Source organism: Scyliorhinus torazame, chromosome 11 (assembly GCF_047496885.1).
Source record: "Scyliorhinus torazame isolate Kashiwa2021f chromosome 11, sScyTor2.1, whole genome shotgun sequence".
Taxonomy (NCBI): Eukaryota; Metazoa; Chordata; class Chondrichthyes; order Carcharhiniformes; family Scyliorhinidae; genus Scyliorhinus; species Scyliorhinus torazame.
The window spans coordinates 6,746,025-6,773,634 of NC_092717.1; the positions used below are offsets into that span (position 1 = coordinate 6,746,025).

Here is a 27,610-nt window from a genome sequence, read left to right on the forward strand (position 1 = left end):
GGGAGATCTCTGTAAGGTATGTCAGGAAGATCTCTGTACGGTATGTCAGGGAGATCTCTGTAAGGTATGTCAGGAAGGTCTCTGTAAGATATGTCAGGAAGGTCTCTGTAAGGTATGTCAGGAAGGTCCCTGTAAGGTATGTCAGGAAGGTCCCTGTAAGGTATGTCAGGAAGGTCTCTGTAAGGTATGTCAGGAAGGTCTCTGTAAGGTATGTCATGAAGGTCTCTGTAAGGTATGTCAGGGAGATCACTGTAAGGTATGTCAGGAAGGTCTCTGTAGATGTGTCAGGAAGATCTCTGTAGGTATGTCAGGGAGATCTCTGTAGGTATGTCAGGGAGATCTCTGTACGGTATGTCAGGAAGATCTCTGTACGGTATGTCAGGAAGGTCTCTGTAAGGTATGTCAGAAAGGTCCCTGTAAGGTATGTCAGGAAGGTCGCTGTAAGGTATGTCAGGGAGATCTTCGTAAGGTATGTCAGGAAGATCTCTGTACGGTATGTCAGGAAGGTCTCTGTACGGTATGTCAGGAAGGTCTCTGTAAGGTATGTCAGGAAGGTCTCTGTAAGGTATGTCAGGAAGATCTCTGTACGGTATGCCAGGAAGGTCCCTGTAAGGTATGTCAGGAAGGTCTCTGTAAGGTATGTCAGGAAGGTCCCAGTAAGGTATGTCAGGGAGATCTCCGTAAGGTGTGTAGGAAGATCTCTGTAAGGTATGTCAGGAAGGTCTCTGTAAGGTATGTCAGGAAGGTCTCTGTAAGGTATGTCAGGAAGATCTCTGTACGGTATGTCAGGAAGATCTCTGTACGGTATGTCAGGAAGGTCTCTGTAAGGTATGTCAGAAAGGTCCCTGTAAGGTATGTCAGGGAGATCTCTGTACGGTATGTCAGGAAGATCTCTGTACCGTATGTCAGGAAGGTCTCTGTAAGGTATGTCAGAAAGATCCCTGTAAGGTATGTCAGGGAGATCTTCGTAAGGTATGTCAGGAAGATCTCTGTACGGTATGTCAGGAATGTCTCTGTAAGGTATGTCAGGAAGATCTCTGTACGGCATGTCAGGAAGGTCTCCGTACGGTATGTCAGGAAGATCTCTGTACGGTATGCCAGGAAGGTCCCTGTAAGGTATGTCAGGAAGGTCTCTGTAAGGTATGTCAGGAAGGTCTCTGTAAGGTGTGTCAGGAAGGTCTCTGTAAGGAATGTCAGGAAGGTCTCTGTAAGGAATGTCAGGAAGGTCTCTGTAAGGTATGTCAGGAAGGTCTCCGTAAGGTATGACAGGAAGGTCCCTGTAAGGTATGACAGGGAGATCCCTGTAAGGTATGTCAGGGAGATCTCTGTCAGGTATGTCAGGGAGATCTCTGTAAGGTATGTCAGGGAGATCTCTGTAAGGTATGTCAGGGAGATCTCTGTAAGGTATGTCAGGAAGGTCTCTGTAAGGTATGTCAGGGAGATCTCTGTAAGGTATGTCAGCAAGGTCTCTGTAAGGTATGTCAGGAAGGTCTCTGTAAGGTATGTCAGGGAGACCTCTGTATGGTATGTCAGGGAGATCTCTGTAAGGTATGTCAGGAAGGTCTCTGTAAGGTATGTCAGGGAGATCTCTGTAAGGTATGTCAGGGAGATCTCTGTAAGGTATGTCAGGAAGGTCTCTGTAAGGTATGTCAGGGAGATCTCTGTAAGGTATGTCAGCAAGGTCTCTGTAAGGTATGTCAGGATGGTCTCTGTAAGGTATGTCAGGGAGACCTCTGTATGGTATGTCAGGGAGATCTCTGTAAGGTATGTCAGCAAGGTCTCTGTAAGGTATGTCAGGAAGGTCTCTGTAAGGTATGTCAGGGAGATCTCTGTCAGGTATGTCAGGGAGATCTCTGTAAGGTATGTCAGGAAGGTCTCTGTAAGGTATGTCAGGGAGATCTCTGTAAGGTATGTCAGGAAGGTCTCTGTAAGGTATGTCAGGAAGGTCTCTGTAAGGTATGTCAGGACGGTCTCTGTAAGGTGTGTCAGGAAGGTCTCTGTAAGTTATGTCAGGGAGATCTCTGTAAGGTATGTCAGGAAGGTCTCTGTAAGGTATGTCAGGGAAGTCTCTGTAAGGTATGTCAAGGAGATCACTGTAGGTGTGTCAGGAAGGTCTCTGGAAGGTATGTCAGGAAGGTCTCTGGAAGGTATGTCAGGGAGATCTCTGTACGGTATGTCAGGAAGGTCTCCGTAAGGTATGTCAGGGAGATCTCTGTACGGTATGTCAGGAAGGTCCCTGTAAGGTATGTCAGGAAGGTCCCTGTAAGGTATGTCAGGAAGGTCTCTGTAAGGTATGTCAGGAAGGTCTCTGTAAGGTATGTCAGGAAGGTCCCTGTAAGGTATGTCAGGAAGGTCCCTGTAAGGTATGTCAGGAAGGTCTCTGTAAGGTATGTCAGGACGGTCTCTGTAAGGTATGTCAGGAAGGTCCCTGTAAGGTATGTCAGGAAGGTCTCTGTAAGGTATGTCAGGACGGTCTCTGTAAGGTATGTCAGGAAGGTCCCTGTAAGGTATGTCAGGAAGGTCTCTGTAAGGTATGTCATGAAGGTCTCTGTAAGGTATGTCAGGAAGGTCCCTGTAAGGTATGTCAGGAAGGTCTCTGTAAGGTATGTCAGGAAGGTCCCTGTATGGTATGTCAGGAAGGTCCCTGTAAGGTATGTCAGGAAGGTCTCTGTAAGGTATGTCAGGAAGGTCCCTGTAAGGTATGTCAGGAAGGTCTCTGTAAGGTATGTCAGGAAGGTCCCTGTAAGGTATGTCAGGAAGGTCTCTGTAAGGTATGTCAGGAGGATCTCTGTACGGTATGTCAGGAAGGTCTCTGTAAGGTATGTCAGGAAGGTCTCTGTAAGGTATGTCAGGAAGGTCTGTGTAGGTATGTCAGGAAGATCTCTGTAAGGTAAGTCAGGAAGGTCCCTGTAAGGTATGTCAGGGAGATCTCCGTAAGGTATGTCAGGAAGGTCCCAGTAAGGTATGTCAGGGAGATCTCGGTAAGGGTTGTCAGGAAGATCTCTGTAAGGTAAGTCAGGAAGGTCTCTGTAAGGTATGTCAGGAAGGTCTCTGTAATGTAAGTCAGGAAGGTCTCGGTAAGGTATGTCAGGAAGGTCTCTGTAAGGTATGTCAGGAAGGTCTCTGTAAGGTATGTCAGGAAGGTCTCTGTAAGGTATGTCAGGAAGGTCTCTGTAAGGTATGTCAGGGAGATCTCGGTAAGGTGTGTCAGGAAGATCTCTGTAAGGTAAGTCAGGAACATCTCTGTAAGGTATGTCAGGAAGGTCTCTGTAAGGTATGTCAGGAAGGTCTCTGTAAGGTATGTCAGGAAGGTCTCTGTAAGGTATGTCAGGAAGGTCTCTGTAAGGTATGTCAGAAAGGTCCCTGTAAGGTATATCAGGAAGGTCTCTGTAAGGTATGTCAGGGAGATCCCTGTAAGGTATGTCAGGGAGGTCTCTGTCAGGTATGTCAGGGAGATCTCTGTAAGGTATGTCAGGGAGATCTCTGTAAGGTATGTCAGGGAGATCTCTGTAAGGTATGTCAGGAAGGTGTCTGTAAGGTATGTCAGGGAGATCTCTGTAAGGTATGTCAGCAAGGTCTCTGTAAGGTATGTCAGGAAGGTCTCTGTAAGGTATGTCAGGGAGACCTCTGTATGGTATGTCAGGGAGATCTCTGTAAGGTATGTCAGGAAGGTCTCTGTAAGGTATGTCAGGGAGATCTCTGTAAGGTATGTCAGGGAGATCTCTGTAAGGTATGTCAGGAAGGTCTCTGTAAGGTATGTCAGGGAGATCTCTGTAAGGTATGTCAGCAAGGTCTCTGTAAGGTATGTCAGGAAGGTCTCTGTAAGGTATGTCAGGGAGACCTCTGTATGGTATGTCAGGGAGATCTCTGTAAGGTATGTCAGCAAGGTCTCTGTAAGGTATGTCAGGAAGGTCTCTGTAAGGTATGTCAGGGAGATCTCTGTCAGGTATGTCAGGGAGATCTCTGTAAGGTATGTCAGGAAGGTCTCTGTAAGGTATGTCAGGGAGATCTCTGTAAGGTATGTCAGGAAGGTCTCTGTAAGGTATGTCAGGAAGGTCTCTGTAAGGTATGTCAGGACGGTCTCTGTAAGGTGTGTCAGGAAGGTCTCTGTAAGTTATGTCAGGGAGATCTCTGTAAGGTATGTCAGGAAGGTCTCTGGAAGGTATGTCAGGAAGGTCTCTGTAAGGTATGTCAGGGAAGTCTCTGTAAGGTATGTCAATGAGATCACTGTAGGTGTGTCAGGAAGGTCTCTGGAAGGTATGTCAGGAAGGTCTCTGGAAGGTATGTCAGGGAGATCTCTGTACGGTATGTCAGGAAGGTCTCCGTAAGGTATGTCAGGGAGATCTCCGTACGGTATGTCAGGAAGGTCCCTGTAAGGTATGTCAGGAAGGTCCCTGTAAGGTATGTCAGGAAGGTCTCTGTAAGGTATGTCAGGAAGGTCTCTGTAAGGTATGTCAGGAAGGTCCCTGTAAGGTATGTCAGGAAGGTCTCTGTAAGGTATGTCAGGACGGTCTCTGTAAGGTATGTCAGGAAGGTCCCTGTAAGGTATGTCAGGAAGTTCTCTGTAAGGTATGTCAGGACGGTCTCTGTAAGGTATGTCAGGAAGGTCCCTGTAAGGTATGTCAGGAAGGTCTCTGTAAGGTATGTCATGAAGATCTCTGTAAGGTATGTCAGGAAGGTCCCTGTAAGGTATGTCAGGAAGGTCTCTGTAAGGTATGTCAGGAAGGTCCCTGTAAGGTATGTCAGGAAGGTCCCTGTAAGGTATGTCAGGAAGGTCTCTGTTAGGTATGTCAGGAAGGTCCCTGTAAGGTATGTCAGGAAGGTCTCTGTAAGGTATGTCAGGAAGGTCCCTGTAAGGTATGTCAGGAAGGTCTCTGTAAGGTATGTCAGGAGGATCTCTGTACGGTATGTCAGGAAGGTCTCTGTAAGGTATGTCAGGAAGGTCTCTGTAAGGTATGTCAGGAAGGTCTGTGTAGGTATGTCAGGAAGATCTCTGTAAGGTAAGTCAGGAAGGTCCCTGTAAGGTATGTCAGGGAGATCTCCGTAAGGTATGTCAGGAAGGTCCCAGTAAGGTATGTCAGGGAGATCTCGGTAAGGTGTGTCAGGAAGATCTCTGTAAGGTAAGTCAGGAAGGTCTCTGTAAGGTATGTCAGGAAGGTCTCTGTAATGTAAGTCAGGAAGGTCTCGGTAAGGTATGTCAGGAAGGTCTCTGTAAGGTATGTCAGGAAGGTCTCTGTAAGGTATGTCAGGAAGGTCTCTGTAAGGTATGTCAGGAAGGTCTCTGTAAGGTATGTCAGGGAGATCTCGGTAAGGTGTGTCAGGAAGATCTCTGTAAGGTAAGTCAGGAACATCTCTGTAAGGTATGTCAGGAAGGTCTCTGTAAGGTATGTCAGGAAGGTCTCTGTAAGGTATGTCAGGAAGGTCTCTGTAAGGTATGTCAGGAAGGTCTCTCTAAGGTATGTCAGAAAGGTCCCTGTAAGGTATATCAGGAAGGTCTCTGTAAGGTATGTCAGGGAGATCTCTGTAAGGTATGTCAGGAAGGTCTCTGTAAGGTATGTCAGGAAATCTCTCCAAGGTATGTCAGGGAGATCTCTGTAAGGTATGTCAGGAAGGTCTCTGTAAGGTATGTCAGGGAAGTCTCTGTAAGGTATGTCAAGGAGATCACTGTAGGTGTGTCAGAGGGGTCTCTGGAAGGTATGTCAGGAAGGTCTCTGTAAGGTATGTCAGGGATATCTCTGTACGGTATGTCAGGAAGGTGTCCGTAAGGTATGTCAGGGAGATCTCCGTATAGTATGTCAGGAAGATCACTGTAAGGTATGCCAGGAAGGTCTCTGTAAGGTATGTCAGGAGGATCTCTGTAAGGTATGTCAGGAAGGTCTCTGTAAGGTATGTCAGGAAGGTGTGTGTAGGTATGTCAGGAAGATCTCTGTAAGGTAAGTCAGGAAGGTCCCTGTAAGGTATGTCAGGGAGATCTCCGTAAGGTATGTCAGGAAGGTCCCAGTAAGGTATGTCAGGGAGATCTCTGTAAGGTGTGTCAGGAAGATCTCTGTAAGGTAAGTCAGGAAGGTCTCTGTAAGGTATGTCAGGAAGGTCTCTGTAAAGTAAGTCAGGAAGGTCTCGGTAAGGTATGTCAGGGAGATCTCCATAAGGTATGTCAGGGAGATCTCTGTACGGTATGTCAGGGAGATCTCCGTACGGTATGTCAGGAAGGTCTCTGTAAGGTATGTCAGGGAGATCTCTGTAAGGTATGTCAGGGAGATCTCCGTACGGTATGTCAGGAAGGTCTCTGTAAGGTATGTCAGGATGGTCTCTGTAAGGTATGTCAGGAAGGTCTCTGTAAGGTATGTCAGGGAGATCTCCGTAAGGTATGTCAGGGAGATCTCCGTAAGGTATGTCAGGAAGGTCCCAGTAAGGTATGTCAGGGAGATCTCGGTAAGGTGTGTCAGGAAGATCTCTGTAAGGTATGTCAGGGAGATCTCCGTAAGGTATGTCAGGAAGGTTCCAGTAAGGTATGTCAGGGAGATCTCGGTAAGGTGTGTCAGGAAGATCTCTGTAAGGTATGTCAGGAAGGTCTCTGTAAGGTATGTCAGGAAGGTCTCTGTAAGGTATGTCAGAAAGGTCCCTGTAAGGTAAGTCAGGAAGGTCTCTGTAAGGTAAGTCAGGAAGATCCCTGTAAGGTATGTCAGAAAGGTCCCTGTAAGGTAAGTCAGGAAGGTCTCTGTAAGGTATGTCAGGGAGATCTCCGTAAGGTATGTCAGGAAGATCTCTGTACGGTATGTCAGGAAGGTCTCTGTAAGGTATGTCAGGAAGGTCCCAGTAAGGTATGTTAGGGAGATCTCTGTAAGGTATGTCAGGAAGGTCTCTGTGAGGTATGTCAGGAAGATCTCTGTAAGGTATGTCAGGAAGATCTCTGTAAGGTATGTCAGGAAGGTCTCTGTAAGGTATGTCAGGGATATCTCTGCACGGTATGTCAGGAAGGTCTCCGTAAGGTATGTCAGGGAGATCTCTGTACGGTATGTCAGGAAGGTCCCTGTAAGGTATGTCAGGAGGATCTCTGTACGGTATGTCAGGAAGGTCCCTGTAAGGTATGTCAGGAAGGTCTCTGTAAGGTATGTCAGGAAGATCTCTGTAAGGTATGTCAGGAAGGTCTCCGTAAGGTAAGTCAGGGAGATCTCTGTACGGTATGTCAGGAAGGTCTCTGTAAGGTATGTCAGGAAGGTCTCTGTAAGGTATGTCAGGAAGGTCCCTGTAAGGTATGTCAGGAGGATCTCTGTACGGTATGTCAGGAAGGTCCCTGTAAGGTATGTCAGGAAGGTCTCTGTAAGGTATGTCAGGAAGGTCCCTGTAAGGTATGTCAGGAAGGTCTCTGTAAGGTATGTCAGGAAGGTCTCTGTAAGGTATGTCAGGAGGATCTCTGTACGGTATGTCAGGAAGGTCTCTGTAAGGTATGTCAGGAAGGTCTCTGTAAGGTATGTCAGGAAGGTCTCTGTAAGGTATATCGGGAAGGTCTGTGTAGGTGTGTCAGGAAGATCTCTGTAAGGTAAGTCAGGAAGGTCCCTGTAAGGTATGTCAGGGAGATCTCCGTAAGGTATGTCAGGAAGGTCCCAGTAAGGTATGTCAGGGAGATCTCTGTAAGGTGTGTCAGGAAGATCTCTGTAAGGTAAGTCAGGAAGATCTCTGTAAGGTATGTCAGGGAGATCTCTGTAAGGTATGTCAGGACGGTCTCTGTAAGGTATGTCAGGAAGGTCCCTGTAAGGTATGTCAGGAAGGTCCCTGAAAGGTATGTCAGGAAGATCTCTGTAAGGTACGTCAGGAAGATCTCTGTAAGGTATGTCAGGGAGATCTCTGTAAGGTATGTCAGGACGGTCTCTGTAAGGTATGTCAGGAAGGTCCCTGAAAGGTATGTCAGGAAGGTCCCTGAAAGGTATGTCAGGAAGGTCTCTGTAAGGTATGTCAGGAAGATCTGTGTACGGTATGTCAGAATGGTCTCTGTAAGGTATGTCAGGAAGGTCTCTGTAAGGTATGTCAGGAAGATCTCTGTAGATGTGTCAGGAAGGTCTCTGTAAGGTATGTCAGGAAGATCTCTGTAAGGTATGTCAGGAAGATCTCTGTAGATGTGTCAGGAAGGTCTCTGTAAGGTATGTCAGGAAGATCTCTGTAAGGTATGTCAGGAAGATCTCTGTAGATGTGTCAGGAAGGTCTCTGTAAGGTATGTCAGGAAGATCTCTGTACGGTATGTCAGGGAGATCTCTGTAAGGTATGTCAGGAAGATCTCTGTAGATGTGTCAGGAAGGTCTCTGTAAGGTATGTCAGGAAGATCTCTGTAAGGTATGTCAGGGCGATCTCTGTAAAGTATGTCAGGAAGGTCTCTGTAAGGTATGTCAGGAAGATCTCTGTAAGGTATGTCAGGAAGATCTCTGTACGGTATGTCAGGAAGATCTCTGTAAGGTATGTCAGGAAGGTCATGTAAGGTATGTCAGGGAGGTCTCTGTACGGTATGTCAGGAAGGTCTCTGTAAGGTATGTCAGGGAGATCTCTGTAAAGTATGTCAGGATGGTCTCTGTAAGGTATGTCAGGAAGGTCTCTGTACGGTATGTCAGGGATATCTCTGTAAGGTATGTCAGGAAGGTCTCTGTAGATGTGTCAGGAAGGTCTCTGTAAGGTATGTCAGGAAGATCTCTGTAAGGTATGTCAGGAAGATCTCTGTAAGGTATGTCAGGAAGATCTCTGTAGGTATGTCAGGAAGATCTCTGTAGGTATGTTAGGGAGATCTCTGTTCCATTGCTGGCTGTAAGATATCACAGTAAAGAAGGTTTGGAGTATTCAACCACCTTCTGGAGGGAACTGTTCCAAATCATGAATAGGCAGCATATGGGGTGCCAGCTGACTCAGTGTATAGCACTCACAACTCACCAACGTTGAACGTGGTGGGTTCAAGTCCTGCTCTCGGCTTAAAGTCCAAAATCCAGTTTGGCACTATAATGCAGTCCCGATGGAATACTGCACAGTCAGGGGTGCCGTCTATTGCACGAGACATTACACAAAGGCCAATCTGCCCTACCAGTTGAACAGAAAAGATTCCTTGGCATTGTTTGAAGGACAAGGGATTTTTTCTCAGGCTCTTGGGCCAAATAGTTCACCCTCATTCAATATCAGAAAAACAGATTATCTGGTTATTATGAGAGTGCTGTTAGTGGGAGCTTGCTGTGCACAAATTGGCTGCCATGCTGCCTACATTTCCCAGTGACTACACTTCGAAAAAAGTATTTTGTTGGCTGCAACGCACCTTGGGACATCCTGAAGTTGTGAAAGACGTCGTGGAAATGCAAGTCCTCTTTTTTTGGAACTGTTTACAGATTGTCTCTGTTTGGCAGTTTGAGGATGATTGATGTGAGAAATCTAATACGAGACCAGTCCAGCGTTCGGGAGAATCTGACACAGCTGTCTAGTTTTAAATTAGGTAGCCGGGCACATATTGACATTGCCAATGTCCAAAATAAGAAAGTGTTTCTATCCCTGTCTCCCAACTCCAAAATGGACCAGCAGAAAACAGTAATTAAAATATAAAATTCTAGATTGGATTTTTGCTCCAAGCGAAAATGATCTTAACAGAAGAGTTGCTCAATCATAATATTTGAAATGAAAGAAACAATTCGCAGTCAAATAATGTGTCTAATTTTATGTAGCTTGTATTACCTTAAGCAAGTGAGCCAGAAATAACACAAACTCTTTCCGATTGTTTTTAGAAGATATCTTTATAATATGCATGTGCAGAGAATATTTTTACTTTTAAAAAGCCGTCTGCAAGAACAGAACAAATACAGGTGTTTTCAACATCTTTCATTCCTAAGAGATGGGAAAGTAGGAATGAAATGAAATGAAATGAAAATCGCTTATTGTCACAAGTAGGCTTCAAATGAAGTTACTGTGAAAAGCCCCTAGTCGCCACATTCCGCCGCCTGTTCGGGGAGGCTGGTACGGGAATTGAACCGTGCTGCTGGCCTGCCTTGGTCTGCTTTAAAAGCCAGCGATTTAGCCCAGTGTGCTAAACCCTAATTGCCTACTCCCATCCAATACAATGATAATCGAGTTATTGACCAATCACAGCGATTATCTCTATCAATGAGGCTGCAACAGCCCCAGATGTGAGGTGAGGAAAACCTTCCCTCCCCAGTGGTGGAGAGCTTCATGTCCTCACAGGTAAACCACACTAACTGCACATTCTAATATTCTGCTTACGGAGCAAAGTATTTTAGCATTTCTCAGAACTGTGCAGGTAAATGCTTTTAGTATTGCTTTTCAATCTGTGTTAATAGTCCAAATGATGAAATAAGAGCCATTTACATTGGTGTTTATTGACAGCAAATTGGAACAGAGATACAGAGAAACAAGGAATTCATAAACAGGTTTAATGTTTTGGGAGCAGCCCTTCATGGTTTCAGTCTGATTCGTCCGGAACTGACTGATGCCGTGCTGTTCAAAGGGTGCTTCACAATGCACCACCAAAACTGCGAGAAATTTAGCACCATCCAGGACAAAGCAGCCTACTTATCATAGAATTATCATAGAATTTACAGTGCAGAAGGAGGCCATTCGGCCCATCGAGTCTGCACCAGCTCTTGGAAAGAGCACCCTACCCAAGGTCCACACCTCCACCCTATCCCCATAACCCAGTAACCCCTCCCAACACTAAGGGCAATTTTGGACACTAAGGGCAATTTATCACGGCCAATCCACCTAACCTGCACATCTTTGGACTGTGGGAGGAAACCGGAGCACCCGGAGGAAACCCACGCACACACGGGGAGGATGTGTAGACTCCGCACAGACAGTGACCCAAGCCGGAATCGAACCTGGGACCCTGGAGCTGTGAAGCAATTGTGCTATCCACAATGCTACCGTGCTGCCCGGTGACTGCAGCGTGCACCATCGCCAGGGTTGTCCTAGGATCGTTCAGCGTTGGCTTTCTACTGGAATTCCTTCTGTTGTCTGATACAGTGACCAGTTTCTGTGAAGTGACGAGGCTCTCTGATACCCCCCCGCTGGCTATCTCTGCATGTTTTCCACTCACACAACCTACAAAAATATTGGAACCGCAGAGTACATGTCCTGTGCAAGATATGTGGCATTCTTTCTCTTAGATTCAAACAATCCAAGTCAAGCTACAATTAATAGACAAATTAAAAGTACACAAGGAATTGTGCATCAGAAAATTAGTAATATATCATTATGAATTCCTTATTAGTCATTTTCAATATATCAACAAGCGAATATAGTTTTGTGCCAAACTAATTATTTACTAGATAGAAAATTACTAGAATTTCCCCAATTGCTTTGTGGGTGAATCCACTGCTTTCCAATGGGACTGGTCTGAGCCTTGGTCTGTGTTCAGTAGTTGTTCCCAGCCCAAGACAGGAGTTCAGCCCAGTCTCTCCCCCTCCTCCACCTCCTCCCCCCACACCATCTCGCCACATTTGGGCTGTGAGAGGTTCAATCGACCCCAATAAAAAGCCATTCAAACTCCAGAGATGAGTTGGCAAAGAGGCTCAAACCTCGTCTTCAAAACCAAGGGACTGCGTGATACAGGAATGATGATTGCCACTCCACCCGCCACCTTTAACATTCACTCCCTCCACCAACAACGCACAATAGCAGCAGTGTAAGTAAAGTTACCATAGTCCCAGATGACCCTAGGCTGCTTTCCCCCTTGAGGGGGGGGGGGAGAGCTGACGGGTGGTGGTTTAACCTGAGGAGCAGGTTTGAGAAGGCGGGGCCTTCATGAATAACCTCAGGCGGTTCGGGGAATTGAACCCGCGCGGCTGGCCTCGCTCTGCACCACGAACTAGCTCTCCGGCCAACTGAGCTAAACTGGCGGCCAGTGTGTACCATCGACAAGATGCACCGCAGCGTCTCACCAATGCTCCTTCAACAGCACCTTCTAAACCCGCAGCCCCTACCACCTAGAAGGACCAGGGCAGCAAATGCATTGGAACAGCACAACCTGCGAGTTCCCCTCCGAGCCACACACCACCCTGACTTGGAAATATATCAGCCGTTCCTTCACTATTGCTGGGGCAAAATCCTGAACTCACTCCCTAACAGCACAGTGGGTGTAGCTACACCTCAGGGACTGCAGCGGTTCAAGGAAGGCAGCTCACCACCGCCTCCTCAAGGGCAACTAGGGATGGGCAACAGATGCTAGCTTTTCTGGGAATAAATTATAAGCTTTTTAGTGACTGAGAGGTGAGCTTTTGGCCTACACAAGTCTATAATGGTACAGAAAAGATAAACTACTTCAAAGCATTCCTTCAGAGGTAGAACAGGAGACCTAACCCCTGCGGATCAGGCAGTAAATATGGATAGAGAAACTGTTTCAGTCTGGTGACCATTCATTGGACCTGATAAAGGTTGAGGTGTGAGAGGTTTTAAGCAAGGCGGAGAAAAGGAGGGAAGAAAGGGGTGGCATATTGTAAGAGCTGGAGCGTTTTGTTATTCTGCTCTCTCTGCTGCCCCCTCAGTTGGGGAGGGGCAAATAAAGTTTCTTCACTTCCGCTGTCTGCTGCTGATCACGCCTTAGCCTTATTCAGTGCAATACACATCAGAAAGGTGGCGACGAGGATGAGGGTGGAATTCATCTTTCCACGCTATCTGAGAATTTAAGGACTGAAGAACACTGTAATCCACATTTTAGAACTTCTAAAGCTGATTTTGAGGAAATCTGAGCAATTTTCTGCACATTGTGTTCAGCTACACAATGATTCAGCACAATATGTCATTGAAAAACTTATTGAAGGTACACTTGGGGACAATTGGGGAAATTCATCCTGACCAAAAGGAACTGGTGTAATTACGAATGGAGGTTACACATTTGTCTGAAAGCGAATATATTAGGAGACGAGCATAAAGTCAATGTTTTCCTCACCATAATGGGGCCAAATTCTGATGAGCTGGTTTCAAGCCAGTGTTGTCCGACAGACCCCAGTACAATGGAATATGCTCAATTTAATGACACTCTGGACTCATATTATGTCGCGGCCGAAAAAGAGATTACATTAAGAGTTAAAGGAAGCAATTGCCAAGTGAGACTGTTGCAGGTTACATTCTCAAGTTAAAGAAACTCTCTCATCACTGTGGTAATGGCGCAAACTTTAAATTTGACCTCAGAGATATATTTATGGGAGGCCTTAAGATCAGTAAAATCCCGGTCACGTTTTGGAGCGAAGGCAATAATCTGGCGTGGAGAGAGGCCTGCGGCAAGATCACAACCTTGGAATGGCAGAAAGAGATGGTTGAAAATTGCAAGGAAGTTCTTTTCCTCAGCCGGTAGCAGGGGTCTACAGGATTTCAGTGAGATCCAGGCCATGGGAGCCACGTTCACAGTCTCAGGATCAGAAAATTGGATGCTACCATTGCAAAAACGCTGAAACTATCCAGGTTGTGACGCTGAAGTCTTCCCGGAGACATAAAGCAAATGGATTGAATTCTCCTGCCTCACCATGTCCAACCCCACCCCCCCCACCCCCCCCCCCCCCCCCCCCCCCCCGGGCTGGAGACCTGGTACAAACTGAAGCCCGGTGTATTTCTGACTTTGTTTGATGTAATGCTGCTATGTTCGGAGTGGGTGGGGGGTTCTCAGGACCGGGAGGGTCCCCACCTCATTGAGATATCCGGCTAAGTTTCAGTACTTAGCACATTCAACTAATGAGTCTTTCACTGTCAAAATCAAGCCAGCGAGGAGCTGAACTGTTGCTATTTTTGCAAAGCTGTGGAAGTGGAGAGGAAAACAAACCCAAGTATTGGCATGTTCCCATTGCGATTCACACACACCCATCAATCACATTGCACATACAGCTTAGAGAATGCCTTCTTCAGATGCGTTAATCAGACATTTGAATTAATTGGCATCATCAAGCACCAGTTTATAAAATATTCCCTTTCTCCTTTCGGATGAACCTAGTTCAAGTCTGTCCCTTAGTCCCCTTGCCCCATTTACAACCATTTTAAGATGCACTGTAGCCTGATCTTTATCGCAAACACTTTGCACGCACAGCTAATAGACGCCATGACGCCTGAACTCTGGCTGTGAGTTGGCTTTTGGTTGTCATTGCAACAAATCATTTTTTTGAAAGTGCTGGCGGATCCACCTTTGCTCCTTTGCATCCTCCCCACTCCCACATCCCCCCCCCCCCCCCCCCCCCCACCCACCCCCACCCAACCCCCACCCAACCCAACACACTTCTCCTGCCTTTCAAAAGGCACTTCTGAAAAGGAACCTTCTTCTGTGCTTAGGCAAGAGTTGCCAGCAGGCCTTTCACCGAGGCTTTGTGAGACATGGCAGGAGTTCCAAAGGCACGGCACTAATGGCACTAATATTCAGCAGTCCTGCGTTAATTCATACATGAAAAGATCCCCCCCCCCCCCTCTCCTCATTTGTACCAAACTGCAAAACCGCAGAAAAGGCGAATCAATGAGTCTATAAAGATCAGGAAGGGTCAATGTGGGAATGGTCATGCTGAGAAGTGGAGAGTCAGCGTTGTTTCACTATTTCAAATCCTTGGTGATAGAGAGGGTGGAAGGTTCTGGAAGAAGGCAGCTCCCGGAATTGTCCCGATCTGATTTCAGGTTAGCAATCGGGTTGGCTTGACCAGTTTAGTTCAGAAACCCGAAGGCCGAATCATCATGGTCACCGTGCGTAAGGAGTAACTCGGGCCTTTGAAGTAATGCCACTTTATCCCATTCAACTTCCCCAGCTTCTGTCCCGCCGAGTAATATATCCCATTCAGATTCGAAGGTCCACACGCATCAAACCACCAGCCTGCAGGAGGACAGATTAGAAAAATAACAGCCGGGCCACATGGGTTACCTGCACAGTCATAGATTCAGGCAGCACAGATGGAAGCTCTTTAGGCCCTGGGCCGTGGCTTGCTCTTTGAAAGAGCTCTGCAGTCAGTCCCATTCCCTCCGCACTTTCCTTGTAGCTCTGAAATCAGACCCCTTCAAATATTCATCCAATTCCCTTGAGAAAATTACTATAGGATCTGCTTCCTCGGCCCATTCAGGCAGCATCTTCCAGAACACGCAACCTCCAATAACCCTAAATCAGAGAATTTACAGTGCAGAAGGAGGCCATTCGGCCCATTGAGTCTGCACCGGCCCTTGGAAAGAGCACTCCACTTAAGCCCACACCTCCACTCTAACCCCGTAACCCCACCTAACCTTTTGGACACTAAGGGGCAATTTAGCATTGGTCAATTCACCTAACCTGCACATCTTTGGACTGTGGGAGGAAACCGGAGCACCCGGAGGAAAGCCACGCACACACGGGGAGAACATGCAGACTCCACACAGTCACCCAAGGCCGGAATTGAACCTGGGGCCCTGGAGCTGTGAGGCAGCAGTGCTAACCACTGTGCCACCCTTCCGCCCGATCTGTATCTCCTCCTGCCACTGGAAACATTTTCTCCTTATCTTATTCAATTTAGCCCACTTCACGAGTTTGAACACATTTAATTTTCCCGTAACGATCTCTTCTCTAAGGAGAACAATCCTGGCTTTTCCAACCTCTCCACTGAACTCAAATCCCTCATGGCTGGAACTATTCTGGTAAATCTCCCTGGACCCTCTCCAAGGACTGGACATGTTTTCTCAAAGTGCCGCCCTTAGTACTCCAGCTGAGGCCTACCCAGTGATTTAAGGAAGATTTAGCATTAATGTCTTTGATTTTGTTGTCTGTGTTTTATAAAATTAAGGATCCCAAATGTATTTTGAACAGTTTAATCCACTTGGCCTGCCTCCTTCAAGGATTTCTGTTTGCAAATATTATTTGTCACTCTCCATGTGTTTGCACACATCTACTCCAAACATGTTTAGTCTGCTTTTTATTTCTAACTTGTTTGACACCTTCTCTTTCTAACCTCTCAAGACTCGACACACATTGGGTCGCGTTTTTGTCCGCGATCAGGAAAACCCTACCTGTGCCATTTTGCGGCTCAGAAAATGAGCACCTGATCCATGTGTGACTCTATGAGGGCTTTTTGTCTTTTCGCACAAGGCTGAGGTTCGTAGGGCATTTTGTGAGCCACAGTGGAGTTCGTTAGGAATGTGGGTGTGGCAATAGGTGGATAGAACCAGGGGCTGGTTTAGCACAGTGGGCTAAACAGCTGGCTTGTAATGCAGAACAAGGCCAGCAGCGCGGGTTCAATCCCCGTACAGGCCTCCCTGAACAGGCGCCTAGGGGCTTTTCACAGTAACTTCATTGAAGCCTACTTGGGACAATGAGCGATTATTATTATTAGAAGTCCCGCCTCGGTTCATTTATACGATAGCCCAGCTCCCAACATCATTTAAAGGTCCTCCAAATCTCACCTCTCACCCTCCTCACCCATCCCTATGCCAACCCATGTTTCCTCACATTCCCCCATGCCACTCTGTGCTAACCATGTGGCCTCCATTGCCACTCACCCAGAATGCACTATGTACAGTCATCAGGAGGCATGCAATCGCGTTTTTTCATTAATTAAGAGTGCCCAATTACTTTTTTTTCCAATTAAGGGGCAATTTAGCGTGGCCAATCCACCCGCCCTGCCGATCTTTGGGTTGTGGGGGTGAGACCCACGCAGACACGGGGAGAATGTGCAAACTCCACACGGACAGTGATCCGGGGCCGGGATCGAACCCGGGTCCTCGGTGCCGTGAGGCAGCAGTGCTAACCACTGTGCTACCATGCCGCCTAGGAGAATAGAATAATGGAAATTATTTTAAAAGCTTTGGAAAACCATTAAACCTTTAACAATTGAAAAATATTCTGGGAGAGATCCACCCAAATGGTGTCAGAGTCGTGCAAGGTAAGCCAGGTGATTCCCGGTGCGCGCAGCGTCGAGAAGCACCCCAATATCTAAAGCACATCCGGGTAGATCGGGGGTTTCAGCAGGAACTCCCTGACAGCACCGCACTTAGCCCCGTTGTTTTCACTGAGGTGCTCCACTCACCGGAACCCCCCAGCTGCAGTGCGAGATCAGGCGTCATTTTTAATAGTGGGATACATATCACGGAGTCTTGTGAGCCCAAACACGATCTTGCGAGGTGTGGCGAGCCGGATAGATCCCAAAAGTGGGATCCGGCATCTACCTATCGCGTTCCGCCACGCTACACTGCTTTTCGGGCGCAACGTGACCTGAAGATCCAGCCCCCCGAATTTCAACTCACTATTATTAATATTGGACCAAAAAACCCAAAGGAATGAAATGTTGCCATTCTTGAAGGGCCTATGACATTTGTAAACCACATCAAACTTACACTGTCCAATTTACGCAAAACCCACTCTGTCCAACTTTCGCAAACTCACTCTGTCCAATTTACGCAAACACATTCTGTCCAATTTATGCAAACCCATTCTGTCCAACTTTCGCAAACTCACTCTGTCCAATTTACGCAAACACATTCTGTCCAATTTATGCAAACCCACTCTGTCCAACTTTCGCAAACCCACCCTGTCCAATTTACGCAAACCCATTCTGTCCAATTTACGCAAATCCACTCTGTCCAACTTTCGCAAACTCACTCTGTCCAATTTACGCAAACCCATTCTGTCCAATTTACGCAAAACCCACTCTGTCCAACTTTCGCAAACTCACTCTGTCCAATTTACGCAAACCCATTCTGTCCAATTTACGCAAATCCACTCTGTCCTACCTTCGCAAACCCACTCGGTCCAATTTACGCAAACCCACTCGGTCCAACTTGCGCAAACCCACTCTGTCCAATTTACGCAAACCCACTCTGTCCAATTTACGCGAATCCACTCTGTCCAACTTTCACAAACCCACTCTGTCCAATTTATGCAAACCCACTCGTCTAACTTGCGCAAACCCACCCTGTCCAACTTTCGCAAACCCACTCTGTCCAATTTACACAAACCCACTCTGTCCAACTTACGCAAACCCACTCTGTCCAATTTACACAAATCCACTCTGTCCAACTTTCACAAACCCACTCTGTCCAATTTATGCAAACCCACTCGTCTAACTTGCGCAAACCCACCCTGTCCAACTTTCGCAAACCCACTCTGTCCAATTTACACAAACCCACTCTGTCCAATTTACACAAACCCACTCTGTCCAACTTACGCAAACCCACTCTGTCCAATTTACACAAACCCACTCCGTCCAACTTTCGCAAACCCACTCTGTCCAATTTACACAAACCCACTCCGTCCAACTTTCGCAAACCCACTCTGTCCAATTTACACAAACCCACTCTGTCCAACTTGCGCAAACCCACTCTGTCCAGTCTAACCTAAGCCCAGTCATGCAATTTATACAAATCTAGTCCATGCAACCTATACAACCCAGCCTGTGCAATTTATACAAGGCAAGTCTGTATAATTTATGCAAGCTTATTCTGTGTATTTTATACAAACTGATTCTGTGCAAACTCCCAGGTCTATGCAACTCATACAGTCTGTATAATGGATACAAGCCCTGTCTGTGCAACCTATAAAAGCCCAGTCTATGTAATTTATACAAGCTCAGTCTATGTAATTTATACAATCCCAGTCTATGTAATTTATACAAACCCAGTCTGTGTAATTTATACAAGCCTGGTCTGCATACCCATCTGTGGAATTTATACAAGTCCAGCTTGCGCAATTTATACAAACCCAGTCCATGAAATTTATAAAGTCACCATAGTCCCAGATGACCATAGGCTGCTATCCCCTTTGAGGGGGGAGAGCCTACTGGTGGTGATTTAACCCGAGGGTCACCACACCTCAGGCGAGGGGCAAGATTGAGAAGGAGGGTCCTTCAGGAATAACCTCAGCCGGTATGGGGACTTGAACCCACACTGATGGCCTGGCTCTGCATCACCAACCAGCTGTCCAGCCCACTGAGCTAACCCAGCCCCCATGTGTAATTTATATAAGCCCAGTCAATATATTTTCAGATACTTTCATTCATGCTATGGCCTAACTTTAAACATCACCCAAAGTCTGTGCCAGATGTAGTTTATTCTTAAGCAAGAAACAATCCAATAATTAAAACTCACTCGGTGCCAGCTCCCTGAGACAGTGATTAATGCACAAATAAAATTGCAATTAACTATACATTAGGAGTGGCTGACGTGGACCCCCTTACCTCCTGTTAGCATCTGAGCACACTTGCAGATGCACTTATCATGATCCAGGTCTTTGGTGCTGAAATCTGCTCCGTGTAAAACCAAACTGCTTTGTTTACCCGCCGTGCCACTGTAGCCTTTCAGGAAGAGCCTGTGAGGAACCAGAATGAGAGGAGGCTGAGTGTCAGTGAACCGCACAACACAGACAGCCGGTACCGTCAGTGTCAGGAACAAATTCCACGGGAAAGGAAGGAAATAGGGAAACAGGGAAAGGAGGGAAGAACTTGCATTTCTATAGCACCTTTTCTCAACCTCAGTAAATCGCAAAGCACGTCCCAACCAATGAAGTACATTTGAAGTGGAGTCGCTGTTGCAATGTGGACACGCAACAGATGAAGTGAGCACAGCAAGATGCCACAAACAACAATGTGATCACGACAACGGTAACCCTTTTAGTGATATATAAATAAAAGCGAAATACTGTGGATGTTGGAAATCTGAAATGAAAACAGAAAATGCTGGATAAACCCATCAGGTCTGGCAGCATCTGTGGAGGAAGAAACAGCGTTAATATTTCGAGCCTGTATGACTTGGCTACAGAACAGAAGAGGGGTAGAAATTAGATTAATGGTACAGTTGGTAAGGGGGCGGAGGAGATGGGGCAGAATAAAAGGTTTGGGATAGGTGGGAGCTAAGGAGCAAGTGATAAAAAATATCATGGACACAAGACCAAGGGAGTGTTGATGGTAGCATTAAGGACTGGGGAAATGTTAATAGCAGCAGAAAGGGAAGAATGTGTCAATAGGATGTTGGCTGAAGGATAAATATCAGTCAGGCCATCACAGAGAATTGCCCTAGATATAGAATTTACAGTGTAGAAGGAGGCCATTCGGCCCATCGAGTCTACACCGACCCTTGGTAAGAACACCCCTCACCTCCACCCTATCCCTGTAACCCAATAACCCCACCTAACCTTTTTGGACACTAAGGGCAATTTATCATGGCCAATCCACCTAACATGCACATCTTTGGACTGTGGGAGGAAACCGGAGCACCCGTAGGAAACCCATGCAGACACGGGGAGAACGTGCAGCACTGTAGCACAAGTGGATAGCACTGTGGCTTCTCAGCGCCAGGATCCCAGGTTCGATTCCCCGCTGGGTCACTGTCTGTGCGGAGTCTGCACGTCCTCCCCGTGTCTGCGTGGGTTTCCTCCGGGTGCTCAGGTTTCCTCCCACTGTCCAAAGACGTGCAGGTTAGGTGGATTGGCCATGCTAAATTGCCCCTAGTGTCCAAAAAGGTTAGGAGGGGCTATTGGGTTACGGGGATAAGTTGGAAGTGAGGGCTTCAGTGCGTCGGTGCAGACTCGATGGGCCAAATGGCCTCCTTCTGCACTGTATGTTCTATGTTCTGATGTGCAGGCTCCACACAGACAGTGACCCAAGCCGGGAATCGAACCTGGGGTCCTGGAGCTGAGAAGCAACTGTGCTAACTACTGTGCTACCGAGCTGCCCTGCTCATTCTCGAAATAATGCCATGGGATCTTTTATAGCCAACTGAGAGAAGAGACGGGACATTCAATTAATACCTGACCAGCGACCACTGACTCATTCCTGGGGCGGGATTCTCCGCAAACGGCGCGATGTCCGCTACCCGGCACCAAAAACGGCGGATTTCCCCACACCTTTAGGAGCCAAGCCCTCACCTTGAGAGGCTCGGCCCGCGCCGGAGCGGTTTCCGCTCCACCGGCTGGCGGGAAAGGCCTTTGGCGCCACGCCAGCCGGTGCCGAAATGACATTGCCGGGCGACGCATGCGCGGGATCGTCAGCGGCCGCTCACTGCATCCCCGCACATGCGCAGGGGAGGGGGTCTCTTCCGCCTCCACCACAGTGAAGCCCATGGCGAAGGCGGAAGAAAAAGAGTCCCCCCCCGGCACAGACCCGGCGGGGGGGGGGGGGGGGGGGGGGGTCGGAGAATCGCGTCCCGGTGTCTAAACTTCAGAAATAGAAAGAAAAAGACATGTTTGAAGCTCTTTCTATATTCCTGCCTTCTCCCTGCCTGCTCCCTGCCTGCTCCTGGTTAGTGCTTCTCTTTAGTTTCACTTATTGCAACATTTTCTAATAGAATGCAGCCCTTTTTACTGCTCGTGCTTAAGGAGACACAGGTTGGGTGTGGGCACAGCCGGGTGTCAGACAACAGCATTCTGTGCCAGTTTGTAAACTTTCCCATCTGGACAAGAGTTAACAAATGATTTGAGTTTGTTTGTGTGTGCCTGTAAGGAATCAACAAGGGAAAACAGCCTTGTGTCAACAATGAGAAGTCAGTGTGGAGGGAGTCACAGACTGGAGGGAGTTTGAAGTGTAATTTGGGATGTTTAGTGGTTTACTTGAGTACACAAAATCACAACCATTCTTTGGCCAATTAACAAATGTTATTACAAAGCCAAGAACTATTTATCTCTCAATAAACGTGTAGTTAACATCATGGAGAATTCTCGACAAGTTGTAATTCCTGCTTTGGAGTGGCTGTTTAGCACACTGGGCTAAATCGCTGGCTTTGAAAGCAGGCCAAGGCAGGCCAGCAGCACGGTTCAATTCCCATTCCAGCCTCTCCGAACAGGTGGCGGAATGTGGCGACTAGGGGCTTTTCACAGTAACTTCATTTGAAGCCTACTTGTGACAATAAGCGATTTTCATTTCATTTCAGATTCTAGTTTTCTCTCTTGCCGTTGGCATTAACTCCTCTGTACACAGTGGAAATCGTTCACTTCGATGAGGACAAGAATAACAGGCCTGTGTGACTATTTGATTGTGTACAATAGTCAGAACAGTTAAGCCAAGAGGTACAGGACCACAACAGATGCGGCACGACTCCATCCCTCTGCCTCTATAAGTTAATTGACAGGGCGTGGGCATCACTGGTAAGGCCAGCATTTGCTGCCCAACCCTGATTGCCCCTTGAGAAGGTGGTGGGATGCCCTCTGGAACTCGCAGCGGTTTTGATACAACCAGACCGCCACCAGAGGGCAACCCAGAGTCAATCTCAGGCACTCGGATGGGTCAAGGTAATGCTACGGAACGAGCAACCCAGAGAATGTTAGTTCAAATCCTACCGTGCAACACATCACTCAATGGAGCGTGGAAAAGTTTAGGGAGGGAATTCCAGAACTTAGAGCCCAGGTATCCGAAGGCACCAAAACCAATGGCGGGGCAATGGAAATTGCAGGATGTAAAAGAGGACCAGATTAGTGCAGAGATCATTGAGAGTTGTGGGACAAGAGGAGATTAGAATAATCTTTATCAGTGTCACACGTCGGCTTACATTAACACTGCAATGAAGTTACTGTGAAATTCCCCTAGTTGCCACACTCCGGCGCCTGTTCGGGTACACAGAGGGAGAATTCAGAATGTCCAATTCGTCTTTCGGGGCTTGTGTCGGGAAACCGGAGCACCCGGAGGAAACCCACGCAGACGCGGGGAGAACGTGCAGACTCCGCACAGACAGTGACCCAAGCCGGGAATCGGACCTGGGACCCTGGCGCTGTGAAGCAACAGTGCTAACCACTGTCTACCGTGCCTCCTCATAAAGGCACCAAATGGGGCACCGGGTGGGGAGTGGGGGAGGGGGAGGGGTGCGTCCATGAAGGGATTTGAAAACAAAGATTCCAATTTTAAAATTTGGTCTGGTATGGGGACTTTAAAAGCAAGGTGTTGTCAGATTGGGAAGCAGGGCCAGTCAGTGAGTACGGGGGAGGGGAATGGATTGCCAAGACTTGATTCTTGTCTCTTAATGCCCACATGCTGGCGGAACCAGGGTGAATATTTGAATCTTTAATTTCAACGCGCCTGGGGAAACTTGAACTGCTGTCAATAAAGGAATCTGTCATGTTTCATTAAAACAGCCAGAACAAGTCTCATTATCTCCAACTATGGCAGGGTGGTAATGGCAACACCTGGCTCAGGGTTTGCCCTTCTCAGTACAACAAACAAAATCAAGTTGACACCAAGCAGTGTTTGCCTGAATCATTTGTAAAACTCCTGCTAACCACAGGTCCCAGTGCTCTCCACACGTTCGAGTATCCTGGGAACTAAAGGCAAAAGCTGAGAGTGAGAGTGTGATCAGAGCGGGAGGCAGTTTGTGTGGATGGAGGTGTTTGAATCAGAACTTGTTCCGGTTAATACGCTGTGTCAGCTGCAATGAGATTCCCAACACAGCTGCCCTCTGAGATGTGGTACTCAGACCGAATCTTTCATTTTGAATCAATCCTCTCCACTCTCCACAGTCAACCCAGCTCTGCAGCCTGAACAAAGGCAAGGAATAGGGCAGGAAATGAACGGAGATTGGATTGGATTTGTTTATTGTCACCTGTACTGAGGTACAGTGTTTATTGTCACCTGTACTGAGGTACAGTGTTTATTGTCACCTGTACTGAGGTACAGTGTTTATTGTCACCTGTACCGAGGTACAGTGTTTATTGTCACCTGTACCGAGGTACAGTGTTTATTGTCACCTGTACAGAGGTACAGTGTTTATTGTCACCTGTACCGAGGTACAGTGTTTATTGTCACCTGTACCAAGGTACAGTGTTTATTGTCACCTGTACAGAGGTACAGTGTTTATTGTCACGTGTACCGAGGTACAGTGCAAAGTATTTTTCTGCGAGCAGCTCAACAGATCATTAAGTACATGGGAAGAAAAGGAAATAAAAGAAAATACATAATAGGGCAACATAAGGTATACAATCTAACTACATAAGCACTGGCATCGGATGAAACATACAGGGTGCAGTGTTAATGAGGTCAGTCCATAAGAGGGTCGTTTAGGACTCTGATAACAGCGGGGAAGAAGCTGTTTTTGAGTCTGTTCGTGCGTGTTCTCAGACTTTTGTATCTCCTGCCCGATGGAAGAAGTTGGAAGAGTGAGTAAGCCGGGTGGGAGGGGTCTTTGATTATGCTGCCCGCTTTCCCCAGGCAGCGGGAGGTGTAGATGGAGTCAATGGATGGGAGGCAGGTTCGTGTGATGGACTGGGCGGTGTTCACGACTCTCTGAGGTTTCTTGCGGTCCTGGGCCGAGCAGTTGCCATACCAGGCTGTGATGCAGCCTGATAGGATGCTTTCTATGGTGCATCTGTAAAAGTTGGTAAGAGTCAATGTGGCCATGTGGAATTTCCTTAGTTTCCTGAGGAAGTATAGGCGCTGTTGTGCTTTCTTCGTGGTAGCGTCAACGTGGGTGGGCAAGGATTTTTGGAGATATGCATCCTTAGGAATTTGAAACTGCTAATCATCTCCACCTCGGCCCCGTTGATGCCGACAGGGGTGTGTACAGTACTTTGCTTCCTGAAGTCAATGACCAGGTGTTGTATACTGAGAGAGTGCTGCACTGTCGGAGGTGCTGACCCTCAGTTGAAGCATTGAACCAAAGGCCTGTCTGCTACCTCAGGTTGATGTAAAGGATCCCATGGCCCACAATTCATCCGAAGAGCAGAGGAATTCTCCTCAGTGCCCTAGCCAACATTTATTCGCCAATCAGCATCACTAAATAAACAGATGATCTGTTCATTACCACGTTGCTGTTTGTGGGATCTTGCTGTGTACAAATTAGCTGCCATGTTTCCTACATTGCAACAGTAACTGCACTATTTACAGAGGCAGCACGGTGGCACAGTGGGTTAGCACTGCTGCCTCACAGCGCCAGGGACCCGGGTTCGATTCCGTCCTCGGGTCACTGTCTGTGCGGAGTCTGCACGTTCTCCCCGTGTGTGCGTGGGTTTCCTCCGGGTGCTCCGGTTTCCTCCCACAGTCCAAAGATGTGCAGGTCAGGTGGATTGGCCATGATAAATTTTGCCTTAGTGTCCAGAGGTTAGATGGAGATAGGGCGGGGGGAGTGGGGCTAGTTTGGGTGCTCTTTCGAAGGGTTGGAGCAAACTTGATGGGCCGAATGGCCCTCTTCAGTACGGTAGGGATTCTATGGTTAGAAAAGGTATATCATTGGCTGTAAAACACGTTGGGACGTCTTGAGGTTGTGAAAGGTGTCATATCAATGCAAATCTTTTGTTCTCTTCGATATAATGGAAAATAAAGTGAAAGGAAGAGATGTACCATGAGCGAAGTACTATGAGCTGGCTACGCTTTCATAGATTATCATAGAATTTACAGTGCAGAAGGAGGCCATTCGGCCCATTGACTCTGCACCAGCTCTTGGAAGTAGCACCCCACTTAAGCCCACACCTAACTTCATCCTAACCTAAGGGGCAATTTAGCACGGCCAATCCACCTAACAGCACATCTTTGGACTGTAGGAGGAAACCGGAGCACCCGGAGGAAACCCACGCACACACGGGGAGAACGTGCAGACTCCGCACAGACAGTGACCGAAGCCGGAATCGAACCTGGGACCCTGGAGCTGTGAAGCAACAGTGATTAAAGCTAATTGCTAACACGTCCGCTTTATCAAACAGCGCAGTTTACAAAAAGATGTTGATGCACAATTCATTTTCAGAGAAATTCCACACTGGTTACTGATTACAACAAACAAACACACCGGACAAACCGACAATAATAAAATTGAAATCAAGGAAATTAAGTAAATTCAATATGAAAGTTTTGGGTCAAATCCGAATTGAGAAAGGGCGGGAGTTTCTGCGGAGGACAGGAGCTGCCACTTTGGAAAAGAGAGCGAGCACAATCAGCAAACGTGAAAAGAACAGAGGTCAGCTTCTTGGGAAGACAAAGATCGGAAAGGACAATTGGACATTTATTGTCAAAGGGACGATCTTTGGGGAGTGGAACTTCTCAAACTGCCGTCTTTGAAGTGGAGAAAGGGGAGGCACCAATCATCACAGCAGAGGTAAAGCAGGACAAGGTTCAAGCGGAAAGGTGAAGGGGAGGAATGAGGAGATTGAGCGGTTTTAGATATCAGGCATGACTGAAAGTAATGAGGAACTTTCTAGAAAACATGAACTTTTACCGTATTGTCATTTAGAAAATAAATTGATATATTTTCAGGGAGAGCGAGAGCTTGTTGTACACACGGGATCTAAACTACAGCTAGTTAAGGTTCAGAAATCTAGCTGGGGATTTTACAGGTATCGGAATGCAAGGTTAATCCTGTCAGATACACACACAAACTAACTGAGCTAGCGTTACAGAACACAGCGGGGGAGTAAATTAACGTTGACATTTCACAGCGAGGGTCAGTACAATCACTGTTTCGACAGAAACGTGTACCCGGGGACTCCACAAAATAAATCTAATTTTCTGATCGTACAGGGGGAGGAGTAGGACTTACGAGCATCTTTTGCTTAGGAGGCAATGGTAGTGAAAAACTGGCAACCTCTCATCTTCTGCAGCTAATCATTCAGTAAATAAGAGGGCAGCATGGTGGCACAGTAGTTAGCACTGCTGCCTCACGGCGCCGAGGTCCCAGGTTCGATCCCGACCTCAGGTCACTGTCCATGTGGAGTTTGCACATTCTCCCCGTGTTTGCGTGGGTTTCGCTCCCACAATCCAAAGATGTGCAGGGTAGGTGGATTGGCCACGCTAAATTGCCCCTTGATAATAAAAAGTTCATAGAATTTACAGTGCAAAAGGAGGCCATTCGGCCCATCGAGTCTCACCGGCCCTTGGAAAGAGCACCCTACCCAAGCCCACATCTCCACCGTAACCCAACCTAACCTTTTTTTTGAACACCAAGGGCAATTTAGCATGTTATGGCATGTTAACGGCGATTGTATGGAGATGGAGGGTGGAGGCAAACATTCTTTGTGATGCTAATGACTACGTGGTTGGAAGGGCTTCTCTGAGGTAAATATTTTTTAAAATAAATTTAGAGTGCCCAATTATTTTTATTTTCCCAAGTAAGGGGAATTTAGCATGTCCAGTCCACCTAACCTGCACATCTTTGGGTTGTGGGGGTGAAACCCACGCAGACATGGGGAGAATGTGCAAACTCCACACGGACAGTGACCCAGGGCCGGGTATCGAACCCGGGTCCTCAGCGCTGTAGGCGTCAGTGCTAACCACTGTGCCACCGTGCCGCCGACTTCTCTGAGGTAAATATGGTGCCAAGGTTGCAAACAGAGCTTTTCAGTCTCAGTTGTCAGGGAGACAGACAGATGGAGTCAGTGATGAGGGGATGGAGTTTCTGACAAAATCGAAAAACAATAGCTTCATTTGAGGAAATGCAACGATGGCCAGACAATCTGTCGTTGGTGATTTTGTTTTGTCCACTGTGTACGTTTCCTCAGCCACAGAAAAATACTTTTCACTTCGGTACATGTGACAATAAATTAATCAATCAATCAATGTTGATTGAAGGATAAATATTGGCCAGCTCACCAGAAACAACTTCTGCAAACAGTGACATGAGACCTTGTATATTTAGCTGAAAGGGGAAACGGGTTTAACGGGCGGGATTCTCCGCAATCGGCGCGATGTCCGCCGACCGCCGCCAAAAACGGCGCGAATCAGTGCGGCATCGTGCCACCCCAAAGGTGCGG

At 47.3% G+C, this 27,610-nt stretch overlaps 1 protein-coding gene and 1 long non-coding RNA gene across 3 annotated transcripts in view; one reads left to right on the top strand and one right to left on the bottom strand.

Annotated features, from left to right (window-relative positions):
• Positions 1-27,610, top strand: part of LOC140385078 (uncharacterized) — a 133,396-nt gene that overhangs the window by 75,481 nt on the left and 30,305 nt on the right. The gene's annotated exons all lie outside the window — the stretch shown is intronic.
• The window catches only part of LOC140385077 (angiopoietin-1-like), a 200,973-nt gene continuing 187,595 nt past the window's right edge, over positions 14,233-27,610 (bottom strand). For both annotated transcript variants that reach the window (XM_072466879.1, XM_072466880.1), the window contains exons 8-9: positions 19,134-19,264; positions 14,233-14,815 (exon numbers count right to left, since the gene is read on the bottom strand). In XM_072466879.1, the coding sequence (XP_072322980.1) occupies positions 14,655-14,815; positions 19,134-19,264 (292 nt within the window). In that variant the 3' untranslated portion in view covers positions 14,233-14,654. The remainder of the gene's footprint in view (positions 14,816-19,133; positions 19,265-27,610) is intronic.